General features: G+C 38.2%; 2 protein-coding genes across 4 annotated transcripts; both read right to left on the reverse strand.

Annotated features, from left to right (window-relative positions):
* Positions 1-1,253: 1,253 nt before the first annotated feature.
* Positions 1,254-4,872, reverse strand: LOC121739758. 2 transcript variants are annotated; one of them, XM_042132312.1, is made up of 2 exons: positions 4,000-4,872; positions 1,254-2,176 (listed from the first exon to the last, which is right to left on the reverse strand). In XM_042132312.1, the coding sequence occupies exons 1-2, from the start codon at positions 4,027-4,029 to the stop codon at positions 1,430-1,432; spliced, it is 777 nt and encodes a 258-aa protein (XP_041988246.1). In that variant the 5' UTR covers positions 4,030-4,872; the 3' UTR covers positions 1,254-1,429. The 2 variants fall into 2 exon arrangements, with proteins under 2 accessions (XP_041988246.1, XP_041988245.1); XM_042132311.1 differs by having other exon boundaries at positions 1,254-3,660; positions 3,938-4,872.
* Positions 4,873-4,910: 38 nt separating this feature from the next.
* LOC121739827 (alpha-1,3-mannosyl-glycoprotein 2-beta-N-acetylglucosaminyltransferase) lies at positions 4,911-14,434 on the reverse strand. 2 transcript variants are annotated; one of them, XM_042132411.1, is made up of 10 exons: positions 13,906-14,434; positions 12,928-13,052; positions 12,298-12,511; positions 12,042-12,120; positions 9,866-10,015; positions 8,750-8,840; positions 7,787-7,891; positions 7,326-7,493; positions 5,371-5,508; positions 4,911-4,922 (listed from the first exon to the last, which is right to left on the reverse strand). In XM_042132411.1, the coding sequence occupies exons 1-9, from the start codon at positions 14,183-14,185 to the stop codon at positions 5,392-5,394; spliced, it is 1,329 nt and encodes a 442-aa protein (XP_041988345.1). In that variant the 5' UTR covers positions 14,186-14,434; the 3' UTR covers positions 4,911-4,922; positions 5,371-5,391. The 2 variants fall into 2 exon arrangements, with proteins under 2 accessions (XP_041988345.1, XP_041988344.1); XM_042132410.1 differs by lacking the exon at positions 4,911-4,922 and having other exon boundaries at positions 5,314-5,508.
* Between the last annotated feature and the right edge of the window lie 1,780 nt (positions 14,435-16,214).

Raw genomic sequence — 16,214 nt, forward strand, 5'->3', positions numbered from 1 at the left:
GGCACGGAATGTGGCCATAAATGGAGTAAATCTGGCCACAAGTGGCACAAAGTGACATTTTTTTTTCTTTTTCAAATTTTTCTTTACGTATTTGAATTTCTTAAAAAACATGTTTTGCAAAGCAAGAACAACATATTTTTAAATACTTTTTTTAAACAATCATGCTCTTTACAACTAAAACTATAGATTATGAAGGGATCAAAGTCGACGAATCTCTTAAAATGGCCAAAACCGGGTCATCTGCCCTACTAATGAAAGTAACAAAACTTACAATTATTGCATAGATATGCATTTTGTCAATTTGTACAATTTTATTTTAACTATTCAACAAAAAACATTTTTCATATTTGAAAATAACTTAAAATTATACTATTCAACAAAAATTAACTAAAGCCGTTGGTCCACTGCCGGCGTCACCGCGACGACAAAACTTAAAAAAAAAGCCACTTTATGACCTAGGGCCTAGGCTATAGCTTTCATTTTCTATCGGCATATTTTGTCTAGCGACCCATGCCGGCGCCGGTTTGTATTGGCGTAGAGCAAAATGAAACCTACAACCTAGGCATAGTAAAAGGAGGGGAAGTACGTTATCTTTATACAAAGGCACCGCGCGCGGCTTGTATGTGTGCGCCATAGTATTCAATGCGTCGCCACGTACGGCACACAACAAAATATCGGCCAGTTTTACTAGGCTGGTACCGCCGAGATTTTGTTGTGTGCCGTACGTGGCGACGCATTGATACTATGGCGCACACATACAAGCCGCGCGCGGTGCCTTTGTATGAAGATAACTTACTTCCCCTCCTTTTACTATGACCTAGGTCAAGGTAGGTTTGTCGGTGACGTCCTAGTGACGGCAGCTTTGAACAAACGGCCTTATGATTATTAACCTTTCCTAATAATTATATTTTTTTAAAGAAAAGTCATCTACGCAATATGTTGTTTTTTGTCAGCCTCGCGAGGCTCGGGCCGCGGCACGCTCAGGCGAGGCAGCGTGTACGTCTTCCTCTGGCGAGGCACGTCTTAACCGACCGAGGATTTGCCTCACGAGATAGACTCGCAAGGCTGCCCGCTCAATCAGTACGCGGCTATTAACAAGAATCATTACTCTCATTTCACTAACATAATAAAATATACTCCCTTTCAACATCTCCAATTGTTTAGACTCGCTCAACCTTTTAACCGACTTCCAAAAAGGAGGAGGTTACTATCGCTCGAAACAGTGTACGGAAGATCAAAGATTTTTTTTTATAAAATCGACCATCAGCTTTTAAAAAACCTGTTTAACCCCTGTTAAAGTACATGGACTTCGACAGGGGTTAAACAGGTTTGGTAGGACTGACTTGTTTTCTTAATCAGAATAAATGATTATGAATTTTAGGTTTATAACGATGTAGAGGCAACTGGGGTCACTAGATTCCTCTTTTGCTTAATCTAAGTCTTCTCGGTCAAGGCAAAATCCGTTCAAGTCATCATCATCGTCATCATCATCATCCTCATCACCATCATCATCACTTTCTTTGTCACTGACGTGAACGTCATCTCCACAATCTAGGTTGATATTATTTCTATTCTGGATGGGCAACAAGATTGATTTCATTTCATCAGTTATGTTTAGCTTCTGATATTTTCCTATACGAGAACGTCCCATGTCGGTAATTACAGGATCCGATGATTCCAATGCTCTGTAAAACAAGTCTGTGATATGTTGACTTTGCGTCGTTATTGTCTTGTGGTTTCTATCGCAGCCGCTCCGCCAAAATCTGTTGCGGGGTTGCGCTGACTGCTGCGATAGCATTCCCAATTTAGTTGACTTTATAATATCCTTTCCGTGCACGAGAATCTTGTGTATGGTTACTGTCATGGGATGCCAAGCGTATTGGCTCACATATCTGTGAGCGAGGTCTCGGCAAACGTCCCCAAACTTGTCCGCATCGATAGGCAGCCCACTACTGATCGCTACTAAAATGAAGTGCAGCCCGTCCACCAACCAATGCTCTATGCCTAGGATATCAGCAAATTTGTGGCGACATTTGTCAGATAATGCCGTCCGTGCGGTGTACCAGTTGTTGGTCAGGACGCCATTAGCTTTTACTTCGTCGACGTATAGTTGCAGCACACTTGTTATCTCTTCTTGAATATGTTTCTTTCGGGCTTCAACGGTAGTCGCGTCGACATACTTTCCACTAGTTTGCTCGCTGCCCGCAGGATCTTTTTTGTAACCGAGGTCAAGCAAAAACTCTAACACCCTCACCCAGGCGTGGATGGGTATTATCCCGTGTCTGAGAGCGTCCGGATCGGCTAATTTTGAGTAATCGATGCCTAAATTATTAAAATCTCTCCTAGTTATTCTACATATTGAGCATTTCGATTGTGAATTGGTACCGGTCAATATATTAACAACTTTTTCATCAACCAAACAAAGTGTGAGGGACACCGACGCCGAAAGCTCGATACCTCGTGACGTGGTCGCCTTTACTGGTACTAGACGGTCGATTTCTTTCTCCACATACGACTTCTCGTTCAGTATCCTCTTGAGCGTTTCCTTTCGATACTGCAAACGAATTGGTCGACAGTAGCGGTACGATTGGGGACGCGGATTCAACCATATACCGTGGTTACCACTCGAAATCTGCAGGGGGACAAACGTCGTTGCGAGTATGTTACTTTTATTAATTTCAGTCCGATGCCGTCTTTGACGACATTGATGGCTAGTGCTATCGAACCCCCAAGAGCCTTCGAATACGCAATCAAGTTGGGATAATCTGTTTTGATGACAAAATTCATTTATAGCACCGTCTGCTGTCTGCACGATTCTTTGAAAAGTGTGCTCTAATAAATTAAAGAGAGGAATCGAAGCTTCAAGACAGTCATCGCTAACTTGTACGTCACCAGCCGGATGGCACAGTTTTTTGGCCATTCTAACTTGGTCGCAAGGTGGCCACAGTAGAATGGCATGTTCCCGAATAATTTGATACGCGGTGATCGACAATTTAACGTCAATCTTAAAAGACAAAGCCTCTTCAGGACTGTAAGATCTGATACTCGGATCGTCTACTTCACTCTTTATCTCATTTATTTTCTTCGGTGTAGGAATCCAAACGCTTATGACATTTTCCAATGTCTGGGTACTAGTAGCGGAGTGACAACTTCCTGCCTCTACAGAATCTGCTAGTACAGTTTTTGAATTTAGTTTTTTTGTATTTTTTGGTGGCTCTTTGTTTAAAAGTGGTCGTAAACATTTTCTTTTATTAGCTTGCTGGCGTGTGCTAGGTTTCGAGTGAGAGGCAGATGTAGGGCTGCTCTTGATATCACCACCATTTTCCGTATTTTCGGGTAAATCGTCCAGGAAGGGTTTGTCAAGCCAATTCTTATGCTTTTGAACGAATAATTTATAGAACCTTCTACAACCCACATACATTTTTTCGGTCCTGATTATAAAATTATTTACTGCCCTTTCAATTCTTACTCTATGAGAATACGATTCTTCAAAATTAAAGCGGTTGCCAAATATTTTCTTTAACATATCCAACCTTTCTTCAGTATTTAAGTCTCTGGGTCTGCCTTTATTGTAATACGATCGCGCTGCTGACACTAGGGCGTGGTAAAAATCAAGACGAGTAATTTCTTCTGGGTTCGTTGTAATCACGGCTTTGCATTCTTTTGACACATTTGCGGACACTCCCGAAGAGAGAGGAGCACCGGCCGTGGCGCTATCCACGGCTTCAAACTCTCCTGACACACTTGCGGTCACTCCCGGAGAGAGAGGAGCACCGGCCGTGGCGCTATACACGGCTACAAACTCTCCTGACACACTTGCGGTCACTCCCGGAGAGAGAGGAGCACCGGCCGTGGCGCTATCCACGGCTTTAAACTCTCCTGACACACTTGCGGTCACTCCCGGAGAGAGAGGAGTACCGGCCGTGGCGCTATCCACGGCTTCAAACTCTCCTGACACATTTGCGGACACTCCCGGAGAGCGAGGAGTACCGGCCGTGGCGCTATCCACGGCTTCGCAGGCAGCATCATGGGTCTGGAGCGGCTCCATGATGCCTCACCCCCGTTTCTCCGAGCTGCATGTATGGACGCAGGGTTTCAGAACATTCCTGACGAGGGTGGACCCTTTCCTGCGTCACATGTAGCCCATCATCGAAAATAACAGAATTTGGTAAGGTCCTGCTATCCCTCTTACCAATAAAAATACGTAATATTCACACAACGCATAACTTTACAAGGTATGTTTGTGTTGCCCTGGCACATTGGATAAGTCACATGACAGACAAATAAAGCAGGACTTCAATGGTTATTCGCTGCGTACATATCTTTATAAGTGAGATGCTCAATGTATAAAGCCACAATAATATCACAAACTGTGTTATAAACAAATAACAATAGCAAAGTGCCAAAAGGGAGTTCTACATTCATAATATTAATGCCCATTCTAAAACAGTAAATTTCATTTTTTAGGGTCCTCAGTCCTCCGTACACTGTTCTGGCTCATCACATTTAAGTAAGTGCGTAAAGAAGTTTTACTTCAATAATAATAATAATCTATGGTGGGTGGTTACTCTATAGTCACAGTTATCTATGGCTAAAGTCCATAGTTATAACTCATAAGTCTATGGTCTTATCTTCTCCAGAAGAGTTACAGTTCGTTCAGCATTAAAGGACGATATAATAATTACTCGTATAGAGTCGGTAAAATAACTGAACGGACTATAAAAATATAATCATAGGCATTAGTCTATAATTTATCCCTCATTCAAAATATTTACTTCAGGCCTACGAATAATAAAAACCAAGAAAACCTAACTCCCATACTCCAACCGTTTTGAATTTGGTTCCTTTTCGCACACTAAAATATGGCAATAGCAACGAAACACTAAGGGCCTGTTTATACGGCGCGTTGCGTCGTTAAAGTACTGAATTGACAGATTTCAATTGCGTGAGACGTCTTCTGTCAAATCCTTACAAATTTAGAAATGCATCTACGACGCAACGCTGACGCAACATGCATAAAGTATGCATGTATTCGGTACTCATTTTATAGACTCGTGAAACAATTTTTTTGACACATTAACTCTTCCTTAGTTTTTATTATAGCCTACGCTGATCATTGTGGCTGTCACTTTAAGTCAAAAACTTCTGCTTTGTAACAGACAAAGACACCAACATAGAGCAACATTATATCATGAGCGTGAAGTAAATATTTGAATAATAAACTGTGGTACATTACTAGATGTTGCCCAGAACTTTCTCAAGCAAATATCTTAAAAAATTCGGAGTCTATTCAATACAAACAAAGAATTCCTCTTTTATAATATTACAGAAGTATAAATATATACATAGAAGTATAGACAATATAGATACTAGGCATTATAGTCTATGGTCTTATCTGCCCCAGTGCGGGTCATAGTGCGTCCAGGGCTCGCTGGGCGCGAGGTACACGCGCCGGCCGCGGATGAAGCACGTCACAATGCCACGATACGCAGTCCTGGGGATGCCACTCTGAAAAAAAAAACAATATTTATTAATGTTTCAATAAAATTAAACACTTATCGTTATGACACTATTTCAACGCTGCTAATTTCGCAGTCATTACACCGGGTGACTGGTGAGACACGATTCACGAACAATACTCGAGGACGTGATATTTGGCTATTATATTAGATGAAAAAATATATATTATATATAAAAAAATAATATCAATTGATCACTGAGTAAATGTAGCATAATTATTTACCCAACGCATGGACACCGCGCGTACGCTCCCTTACTTACCTACATTTTACATTGTTTCCGCGCCGCCACCGCGCCGGGCGCATAGTATGCCTTCTTGCCTAGCCGCGTAATTTACTTAGTGTCTATGATTCGTTTATTTAAATTTTAATGGGTTTGGACTTTGGTCAAAAAATATTTAGGTCTAATTTTATTACATAATTATAATGAGAATCGAGTACCGAGTACTCTCCTTAAGTATTGATCGTGTCTCACCAGTCAGGCTGTATACACCGTGAAGTATTTTGTTACACCCTGTATAGATAGAATACACAGAAAAATATAGGAAATGGAAGTAACATACAAAGAATAAACTAATTGTTTATTCTTTGTCTCAGTTTTGGAGTCCAAAACCACTTTTGCTCTAGGGTAAATGACCAGTACCAGTCATTGGACAAAGCACAAAAACACCATATTTATTAATGTTGCTTTAAAAACTGCCTGTTTTTAAAGTAAAAGAACGCCTGATTTTAAAGAAAAACAGGTAGTTTTTAAAGCATCCTAAATATAGTGTTTTTGTGCTCTGTCCAATGACTAGTACTGTTCAATGTTCACCCTATTTCAAATAAGAAATTCGTGATGAATCCGATGTTGCTAAATTCGAGTTCAAGTCCATATTTCCAGTATTCTTTTAATACTTTCTATGCTATAAAATACCACCGAAGAAATTGATTCATAGGCACTTAGCCGAACCGAACGAATCGAATTCCCAGAAGGCCTTACTGGGGTCCGATTAGATCGACCGATTCGACGCGGGCAAATGTGCGAGGTTTCATAGGATTTCATATAAAGAATTCTAAAATTCGTTTCTTTCGGCTCGTTCCGTTCTTTTGGCTTCTATAAGTGTGCGTTCACCTTTAATGTAAGTCGTCACCTGTCTTTTGGGCACTGACCTCCATTATACAAGTACGCTGGACTTATGATACCCACCTGCTTTTGTTGCCTATTTGCAGCGGAATCAGCGCCTATGCATATGGCGACTTTCAAACGTCATTTTTACGTCAGATTTAGTTCTCTTCCCCCGCATTGGGGGCGCTGATTCCGCTTCAAATAGGCACAAATAGGCAAAAATAGCTGTTATTTCAAAGGGTATCATAAGTCCAGTGCACTTGTTTAATGGAGGTCAGTGCTTCTGGGTTTGACAAAATGCGACCAAAATTTTTAGGTCTGCCATCAGCCTATGAACAAACTTCTCTGATGCCTGTTTTCACCAACGCAACAGTCTCCTAACGCTAAGTGTTCCGTAGCGATCTTTGCGGGTTAAATATCTCTTAAAACAAACACATTTAAAAAAAAAGTTTTGCAAAAGTTCTTACGCCCTAAGGACGAACGTGACACAAAAATTCGTGAAATCTTGAAGGATAATATATACTTTTAATGGCCGGTAGGGGACCACTTAGCGTTAGGAGGCCGTTGGTGAAAACAGGCATGATAGTACCATTGAAGAAATTGATTCATAGGGTTTGTCATAACGTAAACAAATTACGTTGGTCTGCCAACTGCCTATCAATCAACTTCTCTGATACAACTCCTTGTTCTTAACTCACTCTAAAATCATCCATGAGCCCCATCTTCTTGGCAGCCCGCTGGTACGTCTTGGCGGAGGTGTAGGTCACGCGGACCGTGTTGTGTGTCAGCGAGCCGGTGATCACGTCCTCTGGCAGGGCCTCCGGCAGCGAGTATACCAGCGACGTCAGCTGATCGTCGTATATGTCCTGAATTATATTATTGTTTTGATCATGATATCAAGTTAAAAGTCAGTTAATTTTTATAGGCAATTTCAATAAAGTTTAGGTTACTTGTTTTCGTTTTAATAAATACCATTTATTTGAGGCACCTCAGGCATTAACTTCGAGTATAAAATTATTTAATGTTTAGACAACCATTAGCTCGGGAATTAAGCCCACAAGGGTCACCAAGTCCGATCCCATCTTTTACCAAAAATATGGAATTTTTAACAGTATCATAACTCAAATGTGAATATGAGAAGTCTGAAGTAGGTACTTACTTTAATCAAGTAGGTAAGGTTCAGTTTGGTGAAATCCACAGGATCCATGTTCAGTTTCATGGACTTTAGGTGCCGGTCAAAGAACAGGCCCTTGCTGACGCCAACCTGAGAATAATAATCTTATACAGGGTGTAACAAAAATAAGTGATAATGCTTTAGGGTGTGTACGTGTTCCTTGTAGAGAGTTCACTGTGAAAGTAGCAGCGCTGAAAGACCAAAAATTTTTTTCACTTTTGTATGGGCAAGGGCCCGAGCGTCACGTGTTGTTTCCCCATACAAAAGTGAAAAAAATTTTTGGTCTTTCAGCGCTGCTACTTTCACAGTGAACTCTCTACAAGGAACACGTACACACCCTAAAGTATTATCACTTATTTTTGTTACACACTGTATATAAATTCTCGTGTCACAATGTTAGTTACCGTACAGCTCCGAAACGGCTTTTATTTACTGATTTTTACCAAATTTTATATGCATACTCAGTAGGTCCGAGAATCGGCTACTGGGTACTTTTTTTTTTATGAAATAAGGGGGCAAACGAGCAAACGGGTCACCTGATGGAAAGCAACTCCCGTCGCCCATGGACACTCGCAGCATCAGAAGAGCTGCAGGTGCGTTGCCGGCCTTTTAAGAGGGAATAGGGTAATAGGGGAAGGTAGAGATGGAAAGGGAACGGAATAAGGGAGGGTAGGGGATTGGGCCTCCGGTAAACTCACTCACTCGGCGAAACACAGCGCAAGCGCTGTTTCGCGCCGGTTTTCTGTGAGGACGTGGTATTTCTCCGGTCGAGCCGGCCCATTCGTGCCGAAGCATGGCTCTCCCACGTCTAAAACTTTTTATATTGATAAGTGCATTTGTTGAATAAATAATAGTAAATTATTACAACTCGAGACTGACGGCGACCATTGTTTGTGCGACCTCACAGAAAGCCTCACGGAAAGCCGGCGTTAACAAAAAATATTTTACCTTCCCAAAGTTGTATGTCCGGGATATTTCAGGTCGGATGCAGGAGCGACCTTGAGTGTTTTCCGGGTCGCGCAGCCAGTCGTCGAAATATCTACAAATTCAAAGAACCTAATAAAATTTTAAATTATTAATTTTTTTTGTTATTTGCTTGATCTTGCAATCAGTCCTCAAACTATGAGCAGATATGTTGTGTGGCTTATGGCATGGAGAGTAAGTTTCCCAGCGGAGACTACTCTTTAGGAATCTGGTCGCCTATGGACCCATACATGGGCGTAGCCAGCTTTGGACTCAGGGTGGGGCAGCAGTAAACCTATTGACCTCTTCATTTTTAGTGAACTCATTAATTAATTATAATTTATACCTATTTCATACAATAGTAACACTTAATGGAGAAATAATAAGATTAGGTATAATTCAAATTACAATAATATCATTAATGTTAACCTACTGACCTATTGACGCGTCTAGGTACTAATTGAAGAAACGGCTTACTATAATTAGGCATGATGACTATTTTTTTTTCTTATCGGTAATTGAAGGACACTTAAAAAATAGAAACATCGTTGAAAGAATGACTCTGATAGCTTAAAAATTCACCAAGATATGACAATTCAAATATCCCATAAAAAAGACCTGCCCGAAACGCTCCATACAAAGTGCTACGAAAGACTGACGTCAGTTTTTCGTAGTTTGTACGCATCGGGAGACAACTTTGTTCGACAGGTATATTAAATATTGCGTTTATGAAAGTGGTTTCATAACAAAAGTTGCTTTTAATTGCATAAGTTATCGAATTGTATACAAATATTAAGAAATTTAATTGAAAAAAAATTCGACTTGAATATCCAACTTTAAAGGCGCATAACAAAAAAAATACAAATGCTATCAAGCTGAAATTTTGGGAACACTTATTTTTCACCGTGATTTCTTTATTTTATTAACAAAATTCGCTAATCTTTGACCTTGTCATCATCCCTATTACATAACACAAACTTTGAGTTGACGTAAATAATAATGCTCTATACTAATTAGTTTAATAATTGTGTTTGTGTAAAGTTTGACTAGATAGCATTATTTCTATTATAATATAAGTTATTTGGATAAAACTATATTTACGCTTGAGGCCATTTAGGCTCTAGCTGCAGCCAGGTCTCTCTCCGCAGCACCCAGCCCAGGCCGGGGAAGAAGTCTGTGCGGTGCAGAAGTTCCGGCCGGCTTGAGTCTATCAGCTGCCTCTTGCCGTTGTCGTTCCACGCTGATATGCACCTAGAAGAAGTTAAGTCAAGAAGTATACTAAGTAGGGATTATGTTGCCTGCAACATATTTCATATTGTAATATTAGTTTATCATGCGGCCGCGGGAGTCGTCTCGATAAAAATCGGCCAAGTGCGAGCGCATGAAGGGTTTCGTACCATTATAGAGCAAAAATAGACCAAAATTGTGATTTTGTGTGGGATATTCCCTTTTTTATTTTATTTAAAAAATTATTATTAATTATTATTGAAGTAGACATATAATTAAGGCCTTTCTGAAAATATCAAGTGCCTACCTGTTGCTATTATTAATGTCGAGCAAAAAGGGCAAAAAAGTCATGTTTGTTGTATGGGAGCTCCCTTAAATATTAATTTTATTTTGTATTTAGTATTTGTTGTTATAGCGGCAACAGATATACACAATCTGTGAAAATTTCAGAAGTCTAGCTATAGCGGTTCCTGAGATACAGCCTGGAGACAGACAGACAGACGGACGGATGGACGGATGGACAGATGGACAGATGGACAGACATCGAAGTCTCAGTAATAGGGTCCCGTTTTTACCCTTTGGGTACGGAACCCTAAAAAAGTATGTACATATTTTTTAGATATTATAAGATCATCTTTTCTTGGGTCTAGTTTTGAGTACCTCCATTTCTTATCATGCCTAACACCTAAACTTTGAGTATAAAAATTAATAAATTAAACACTAGCTGTTGCCCGCGACTTCGTCCGCGTGGACTTCAGTTTATAGCGCGCGGTGTCAATAAAATTGGTGTCAAAAGCTTTTTAAAACCCTGGTACCCCTTAAATCAAAATACCCAAAACAGCCGTGTAGTGTGCACATAATATGATTTTTTTTAAATTAAACTTTTTTATACCTTTTAAAGCTTATTTAGCGGTACACAACTTAGCTGCATAATGCATTACACAACTTTAGCTTTGCCCAATAGCCAATACCCATAGGCCATAAACTATTTAGTATTTATTATTGGTAGACTGTTGTTTCTGATTTCTATGTTGGTACGTGAGTTATTTAATAACATGTATAACAATCGAAAGAATCGAATTATTAACTCAACATGGTACCACCTTTTATAGAAATACATATGAGCAAGCGATAGCGCGATCTAGGCGACTCTTGGCGCCATCTGTTCCAGTTTTTGGAACTAACTTAATTTGAAATAAATTTACGCATAAACACCCCCTTACAACCCCTTTTTCCAGTAAGAAGTAGCCTATGTCCTTTCTCAGGCTTTAGACTATCTGTGTACAAAATTTCATTACAATCGGTTCAGCAGTTTTGGCGCTGTTATTTTTGAATTTGATATCTAATCTAAGTTGGTAGGTGAGTTCTTAGTTAATAGCGTGTATAACAATCAAAAGAATCGAAAACTTAGCTTAACATGGTACCACCTCTTATAGAAATACGCATGAGCAAGCAATAGCGCGATCTAGGGGACTCTTGGTGCCATCTATTTTGAGTTTTTGGAACTAACTTAATTTGACCAAATTTACGCATTTTCACCCCCTTACCCTTTTCCAGTTAAAAAGTAGCCTATGTCCTTTCTCAGGCTTTAGACTATCTGTGTACAAAATTTTATTACAATCGTTTCAGTAGTTTTGGCGTGAAAGCGAGACAGACAGACAGACAGAGATACTTTCGCATTTATAATATTAGTATAGAACGTGTATAACAATCGAAAGAATCGAAAAAAACTGGCTTAACATGGTACCACATCTTATAGAAATACGCATGAGCAAGCAATAGCGCGATCTAGGGGACTCTTGGCGCCATCTATTTTGAGTTTTTGGAACTAAGTTAATTTGACCAAATTTACGCATTTTCACTCCCTTACAACCCCCTTTTCCAGTTAAAAAGTAGCCTATGTCCTTTCTCAGGCTTTAGACTATCTGTGTACAAAATTTCATTACAATCGGTTCAGTAGTTTTGGCGTGAAAGCGAGACAGACAGACAGACAGACAGACAGACAGACAGAGATACTTTCGCATTTATAATATTAGTATAGATTAATTACCAAATGCTCCGATCTTTGTACAAAAGAGGGTAAGTTCCGAGGAAGTAATCATAGAAGTCAGGAGCGATGTCCAGATCATCTGTAACAAGTTGATTTTGTCACCTCTAAGTTCATTCAAAGTTACTAATGTATTTTATTCTTTATAGTACTTACATTGGTTACATACATTAACACTTAGTTTAACTGATAGTTGATAATTGAAATGTAATAAAATTTTATTAACTATCCGTACATTAACATACAGAGATACACATACCTTCAACAATTATAACAGCATCATGCTTTAATGTTTTAAAAACATGGTTTAAGGCAAAACGATAGTGCCTGGAGATTTTGTAGTAACCCTTGAACTTAATAGCTTCTTTGGGCAGAGCAATCTCTGATAGGTCTGGTTGCTGCACAACCGTCACTGATGGGTCATTCTCAGTAAAGGATTTGATGACTTGGTATGTTGCATTGTGACCACAGTCCTGAAAAAAATGCAATTTAAAACTGTAGTCCATACGTCTATTATTAAATTGCCATGTAATGCAACATTAATATGAATTTATTGATCCTTAATTAACAGCATACCAGTGGTTTAGGCACCATGTTACTTGATGGAACAAACATTTTAATTGACTGCCAAAATCACTACCTGGTGGTTTTTTAAACATGCAGTTCTTAAAAAACTTATGTAATAAGCTGTTTGAATATAAAATTTAAAAAAGCAATTTTTATGATGACTTGATTCTGTTACCAATAAAATAAATAAATCTATATTTAGGTCTTTACATCTATCTAAATAGATCTATAGAGGCAGGCTTGGATATTTATGATCTTCCAACAGCTGTAACTTTTAAGATTAAGAATTACAAACATATTTAATTTTAATTAATTTACTCACTTGGCTTATAATAATTGGAAAGGTATCTTTGTTTGGTCTGTAATCTACCAGCTTTTCCAAACATCTTTTCACCGTCACTCTGTCACAGGCTATAACCAATATTGGTAGAATAGGGTTGGTGATACCTGAAACAATAAAAAAATGTAAACATTTTTTTACAAGCCAATAAAGATTTTTTTATCAATAATGTGATAATGATTTTCTATGTATTGGTTGACCCAATGTAGGTATTAAATTACAGCTGTTGTAATATAACATGAGTCATGAATAATCTTATTTCCTAATATGTCACAGCCCCAATCTATGTTAATCCTTTGATTGTGGAAAAACCAGACACAATAACTTATCTACTGTTATCACGGCCACATGTCACATGTGGCCGCTAGGGAGTTGAAGCACTAAACCATGTGTTTCAAATTGATTATATGATAAACATCAATTTCATATACCCACAATTTTATCTACTACCGATAATAATAGGTCAGCCTATTTTGTGTGAATTAAATTTTGTCATGGCTGAGAGCATTTACACATTATGTGATGCAATAAGCCAGAAATGGCTTTGTGATTTGAACTATTTCAGTATCTGAATTTTGTCACACAGAAAATTTTAAAGATTTCATATTAAAACACACTTCCTACACAATATAATATTATGTATTTTATGACTGTGATATCTGATATCATAGCATGTAATGTAAAAACCCAATAAGCCTGTTTTAAAATATCAGATCAAACCGCCCAGGGCGCCGGATTAAAAGGGGCGCTGAAGGCAAACAAAAGGGGAGCAAGGGGTTTGCAGCACCTACCTCTTTTGAACACAAGCTATTTATAACATAACATTTAAGTAGGGCAGTCTCATTTTAAAATGAATATACTGGACAAATGACAATTCATAAAAATATTTTAATATAAAAAAATATATAAACCTCAAATATGTACTTAATATGTAACCTAATTAAATATTGAGATACTTACGTCGCTGAATATCAACATCATCTTCATTGGAATTTTGGTAGTCTAACTTTTGTTTTTCAGTCTTTTTCAATTGCTGTCTTAACTTAGCTAATAAATTATTACTATCACTAATTTGGTATTGCAATTTCTCTTGCAGTTCATCTATTTTATTTTCTAAATCCTTTAAGCTGTGTTTGGAGCCGGACACTGGCATTTGTATAAACGATGAGTAGGATGCAATAAGCCATAATAATCCTAAACAACAACCTATTATGATGAATTTACGTAAGTTGATTCGCATTATGTACACCGTTTATTGAGCCCAATCAAAACAATTGTTGCACATGAATTCTTTGAAGCAGAGCGATTTGAAAACATCGCTAAGCTCGTGATGTTTGGTGCCGGTAAACTTCTATTAACCGCATCTTCAGGCTGCGATTCTCACTTCTTCTTTATATATATATAAAAAGATATGCTACGTGTTTTTTAAACAGGGGAATAAAATCTTTTATATTCAAATTAAACACGACAACACACGTAAAACGTTAAGAAAAAGAACACGTATGAAATTATTTTTAGATAGTAGATACATATCGCTGTCAAACTGACAGCAGTTAATCTGACATCTGTCAATGTCACTCTATCTTCATTCTTCCTATTATGGCACTTCGGCTACTTAACCATGGCTAGACGTGTTAAGTATATTATGGCGGGAAAACAATATTCTAAAATACAATAATTTTCAGCACCGTTTTTCTATATTGTTAGGTTTAAAGTCTAGTCAAAGTCTAAGTAAAAGTGAATTTAGTCAAGAAGTCAAGTCGGTCGATTCAGTAAAGAGGTAACCGCTTTACTGAAACTTTCAATGGAGTTTTGGAGGGAACACAAAATAGAACGTTTCTGGATATTGCATCACTTTCCTACACTTGTGCACAATAACGAATATCTAATGGTTAATATCCTACCAATATTACACATTAAAAACCCAGATAACACAATTTTAGAAAAATAATACAAAAACACAACATCACTCTTTCACATTCCCAGCAAAACTATTGGAGTTTTGCTGGGAATGTGAAAGAGTCATTCTAGTTTATTGGTTATCATTCAAACTGCACTTCATTGGTTAATAAATAATAACAGATTCATTTTACTTCCACAACAATTTTTGAATATGACTTATTCTAAATCTGTGAGTTATTTTCAACATTAAATCAATTAACAATCACCCAAACCCCGTTTGTTTACATTCGACATCAATTTATAATCATCAAAACACTGTTTGTTTACATTTAACAACAGAGTACGAATAAGGCGACACGGGGCAAATTATACCGTTCAACATAGTATATGACATTCTCTTTGCCGTTCAACCAATCAGCGCCCAAGTTGCGATCCGTTTCACAATTTGACGGTTTCACTTCGATAGATTACAATCTACCGAATAATAATACGTTAAATTATTGTAAGCAGTATGTTGCGTTTAACAATCTTTCGACCGTTCATAATCTCGCGAGATAGATTATAATCTAACGGTATTTACAATCTTACAGTGACATATACATCCATAATCCTAAAAAAAAATTATTATGTGTGTGTATAGTGCTCCAAGCATGCTCCAAGGCTTTAAATGAATGTGGACCGGGCGCTGCGAAGAATAAGCACCGGGGGCGCTGCTGGTAAAGAAGAACTGTCAAACACATGTCAAAAATGTTATTTGTATGATAGAAGCGTTACAGCTCGACAAGGCTTTAAATGAACGTGGCGAAAAAAGGAACTAACGCTGCTATCATACAAAAACGTCATTTTTAGGGTTCCGTACCCAATAACCCAAAGGGTAAAAATGGGACCCTATTACTGAGACTTCGATGTCTGTCCGTCTGTATGTCCGTCTGTTTGTCTGTCTGTTTCCAGGCTGTAACTCAAGAACGGTAATAGCTAGAGAGTTGACATTTTCACAGATCATGTATTTCTATTGCCGCTATAACAACAAATACTAAAAACAAAATAAAATTATTATTTAAGAGGGGCTCCCATACAACAAACGTGATTTTTTTTGGCTTTTTTGCTCTATACTATATTAATAATGGCAACAGGTATGTACTTGAATTTTTCTCAAAGTCCTTAGTTATATGTGTACTTTACTATTTGATAATAATATTAAATAAAAAATTAAGGGGGGCTCCCATACAAAAAACACAATTTTGGCCTAATTTTGCTCTATAATGGTACGGAACCCTTCGTGCGCGAGTCCGACTCGCACTTGGCCGATTTTTATTGACAGCGCCACGTTCATTTAACGCCTTGTCGCACTGTAGTTCCTTTTCTCG

Source organism: Aricia agestis, chromosome 2 (genome assembly GCF_905147365.1).
Source record: "Aricia agestis chromosome 2, ilAriAges1.1, whole genome shotgun sequence".
Classification (NCBI taxonomy): Eukaryota; Metazoa; Arthropoda; class Insecta; order Lepidoptera; family Lycaenidae; genus Aricia; species Aricia agestis.

Excerpts from the sequence above, each read along its gene's own strand:
- LOC121739758 (XM_042132311.1), bottom strand. The coding sequence starts at position 3,526 with ATGTTAAAGAAAATATTTGGCAACCGCTTTAATTTTGAAGAATCGTAT.
- LOC121739827 (XM_042132411.1), bottom strand. The coding sequence starts at position 14,185 with ATGCGAATCAACTTACGTAAATTCATCATAATAGGTTGTTGTTTAGGA. Across the intron at positions 13,053-13,905 it reads TGATGTTGATATTCAGCGAC|GTATCACCAACCCTATTCTA; the intron begins GTAAGTATCTCA and ends TTATTGTTTCAG. Across the intron at positions 12,121-12,297 it reads TGCTGTTATAATTGTTGAAG|ATGATCTGGACATCGCTCCT; the intron begins GTATGTGTATCT and ends AACTTGTTACAG.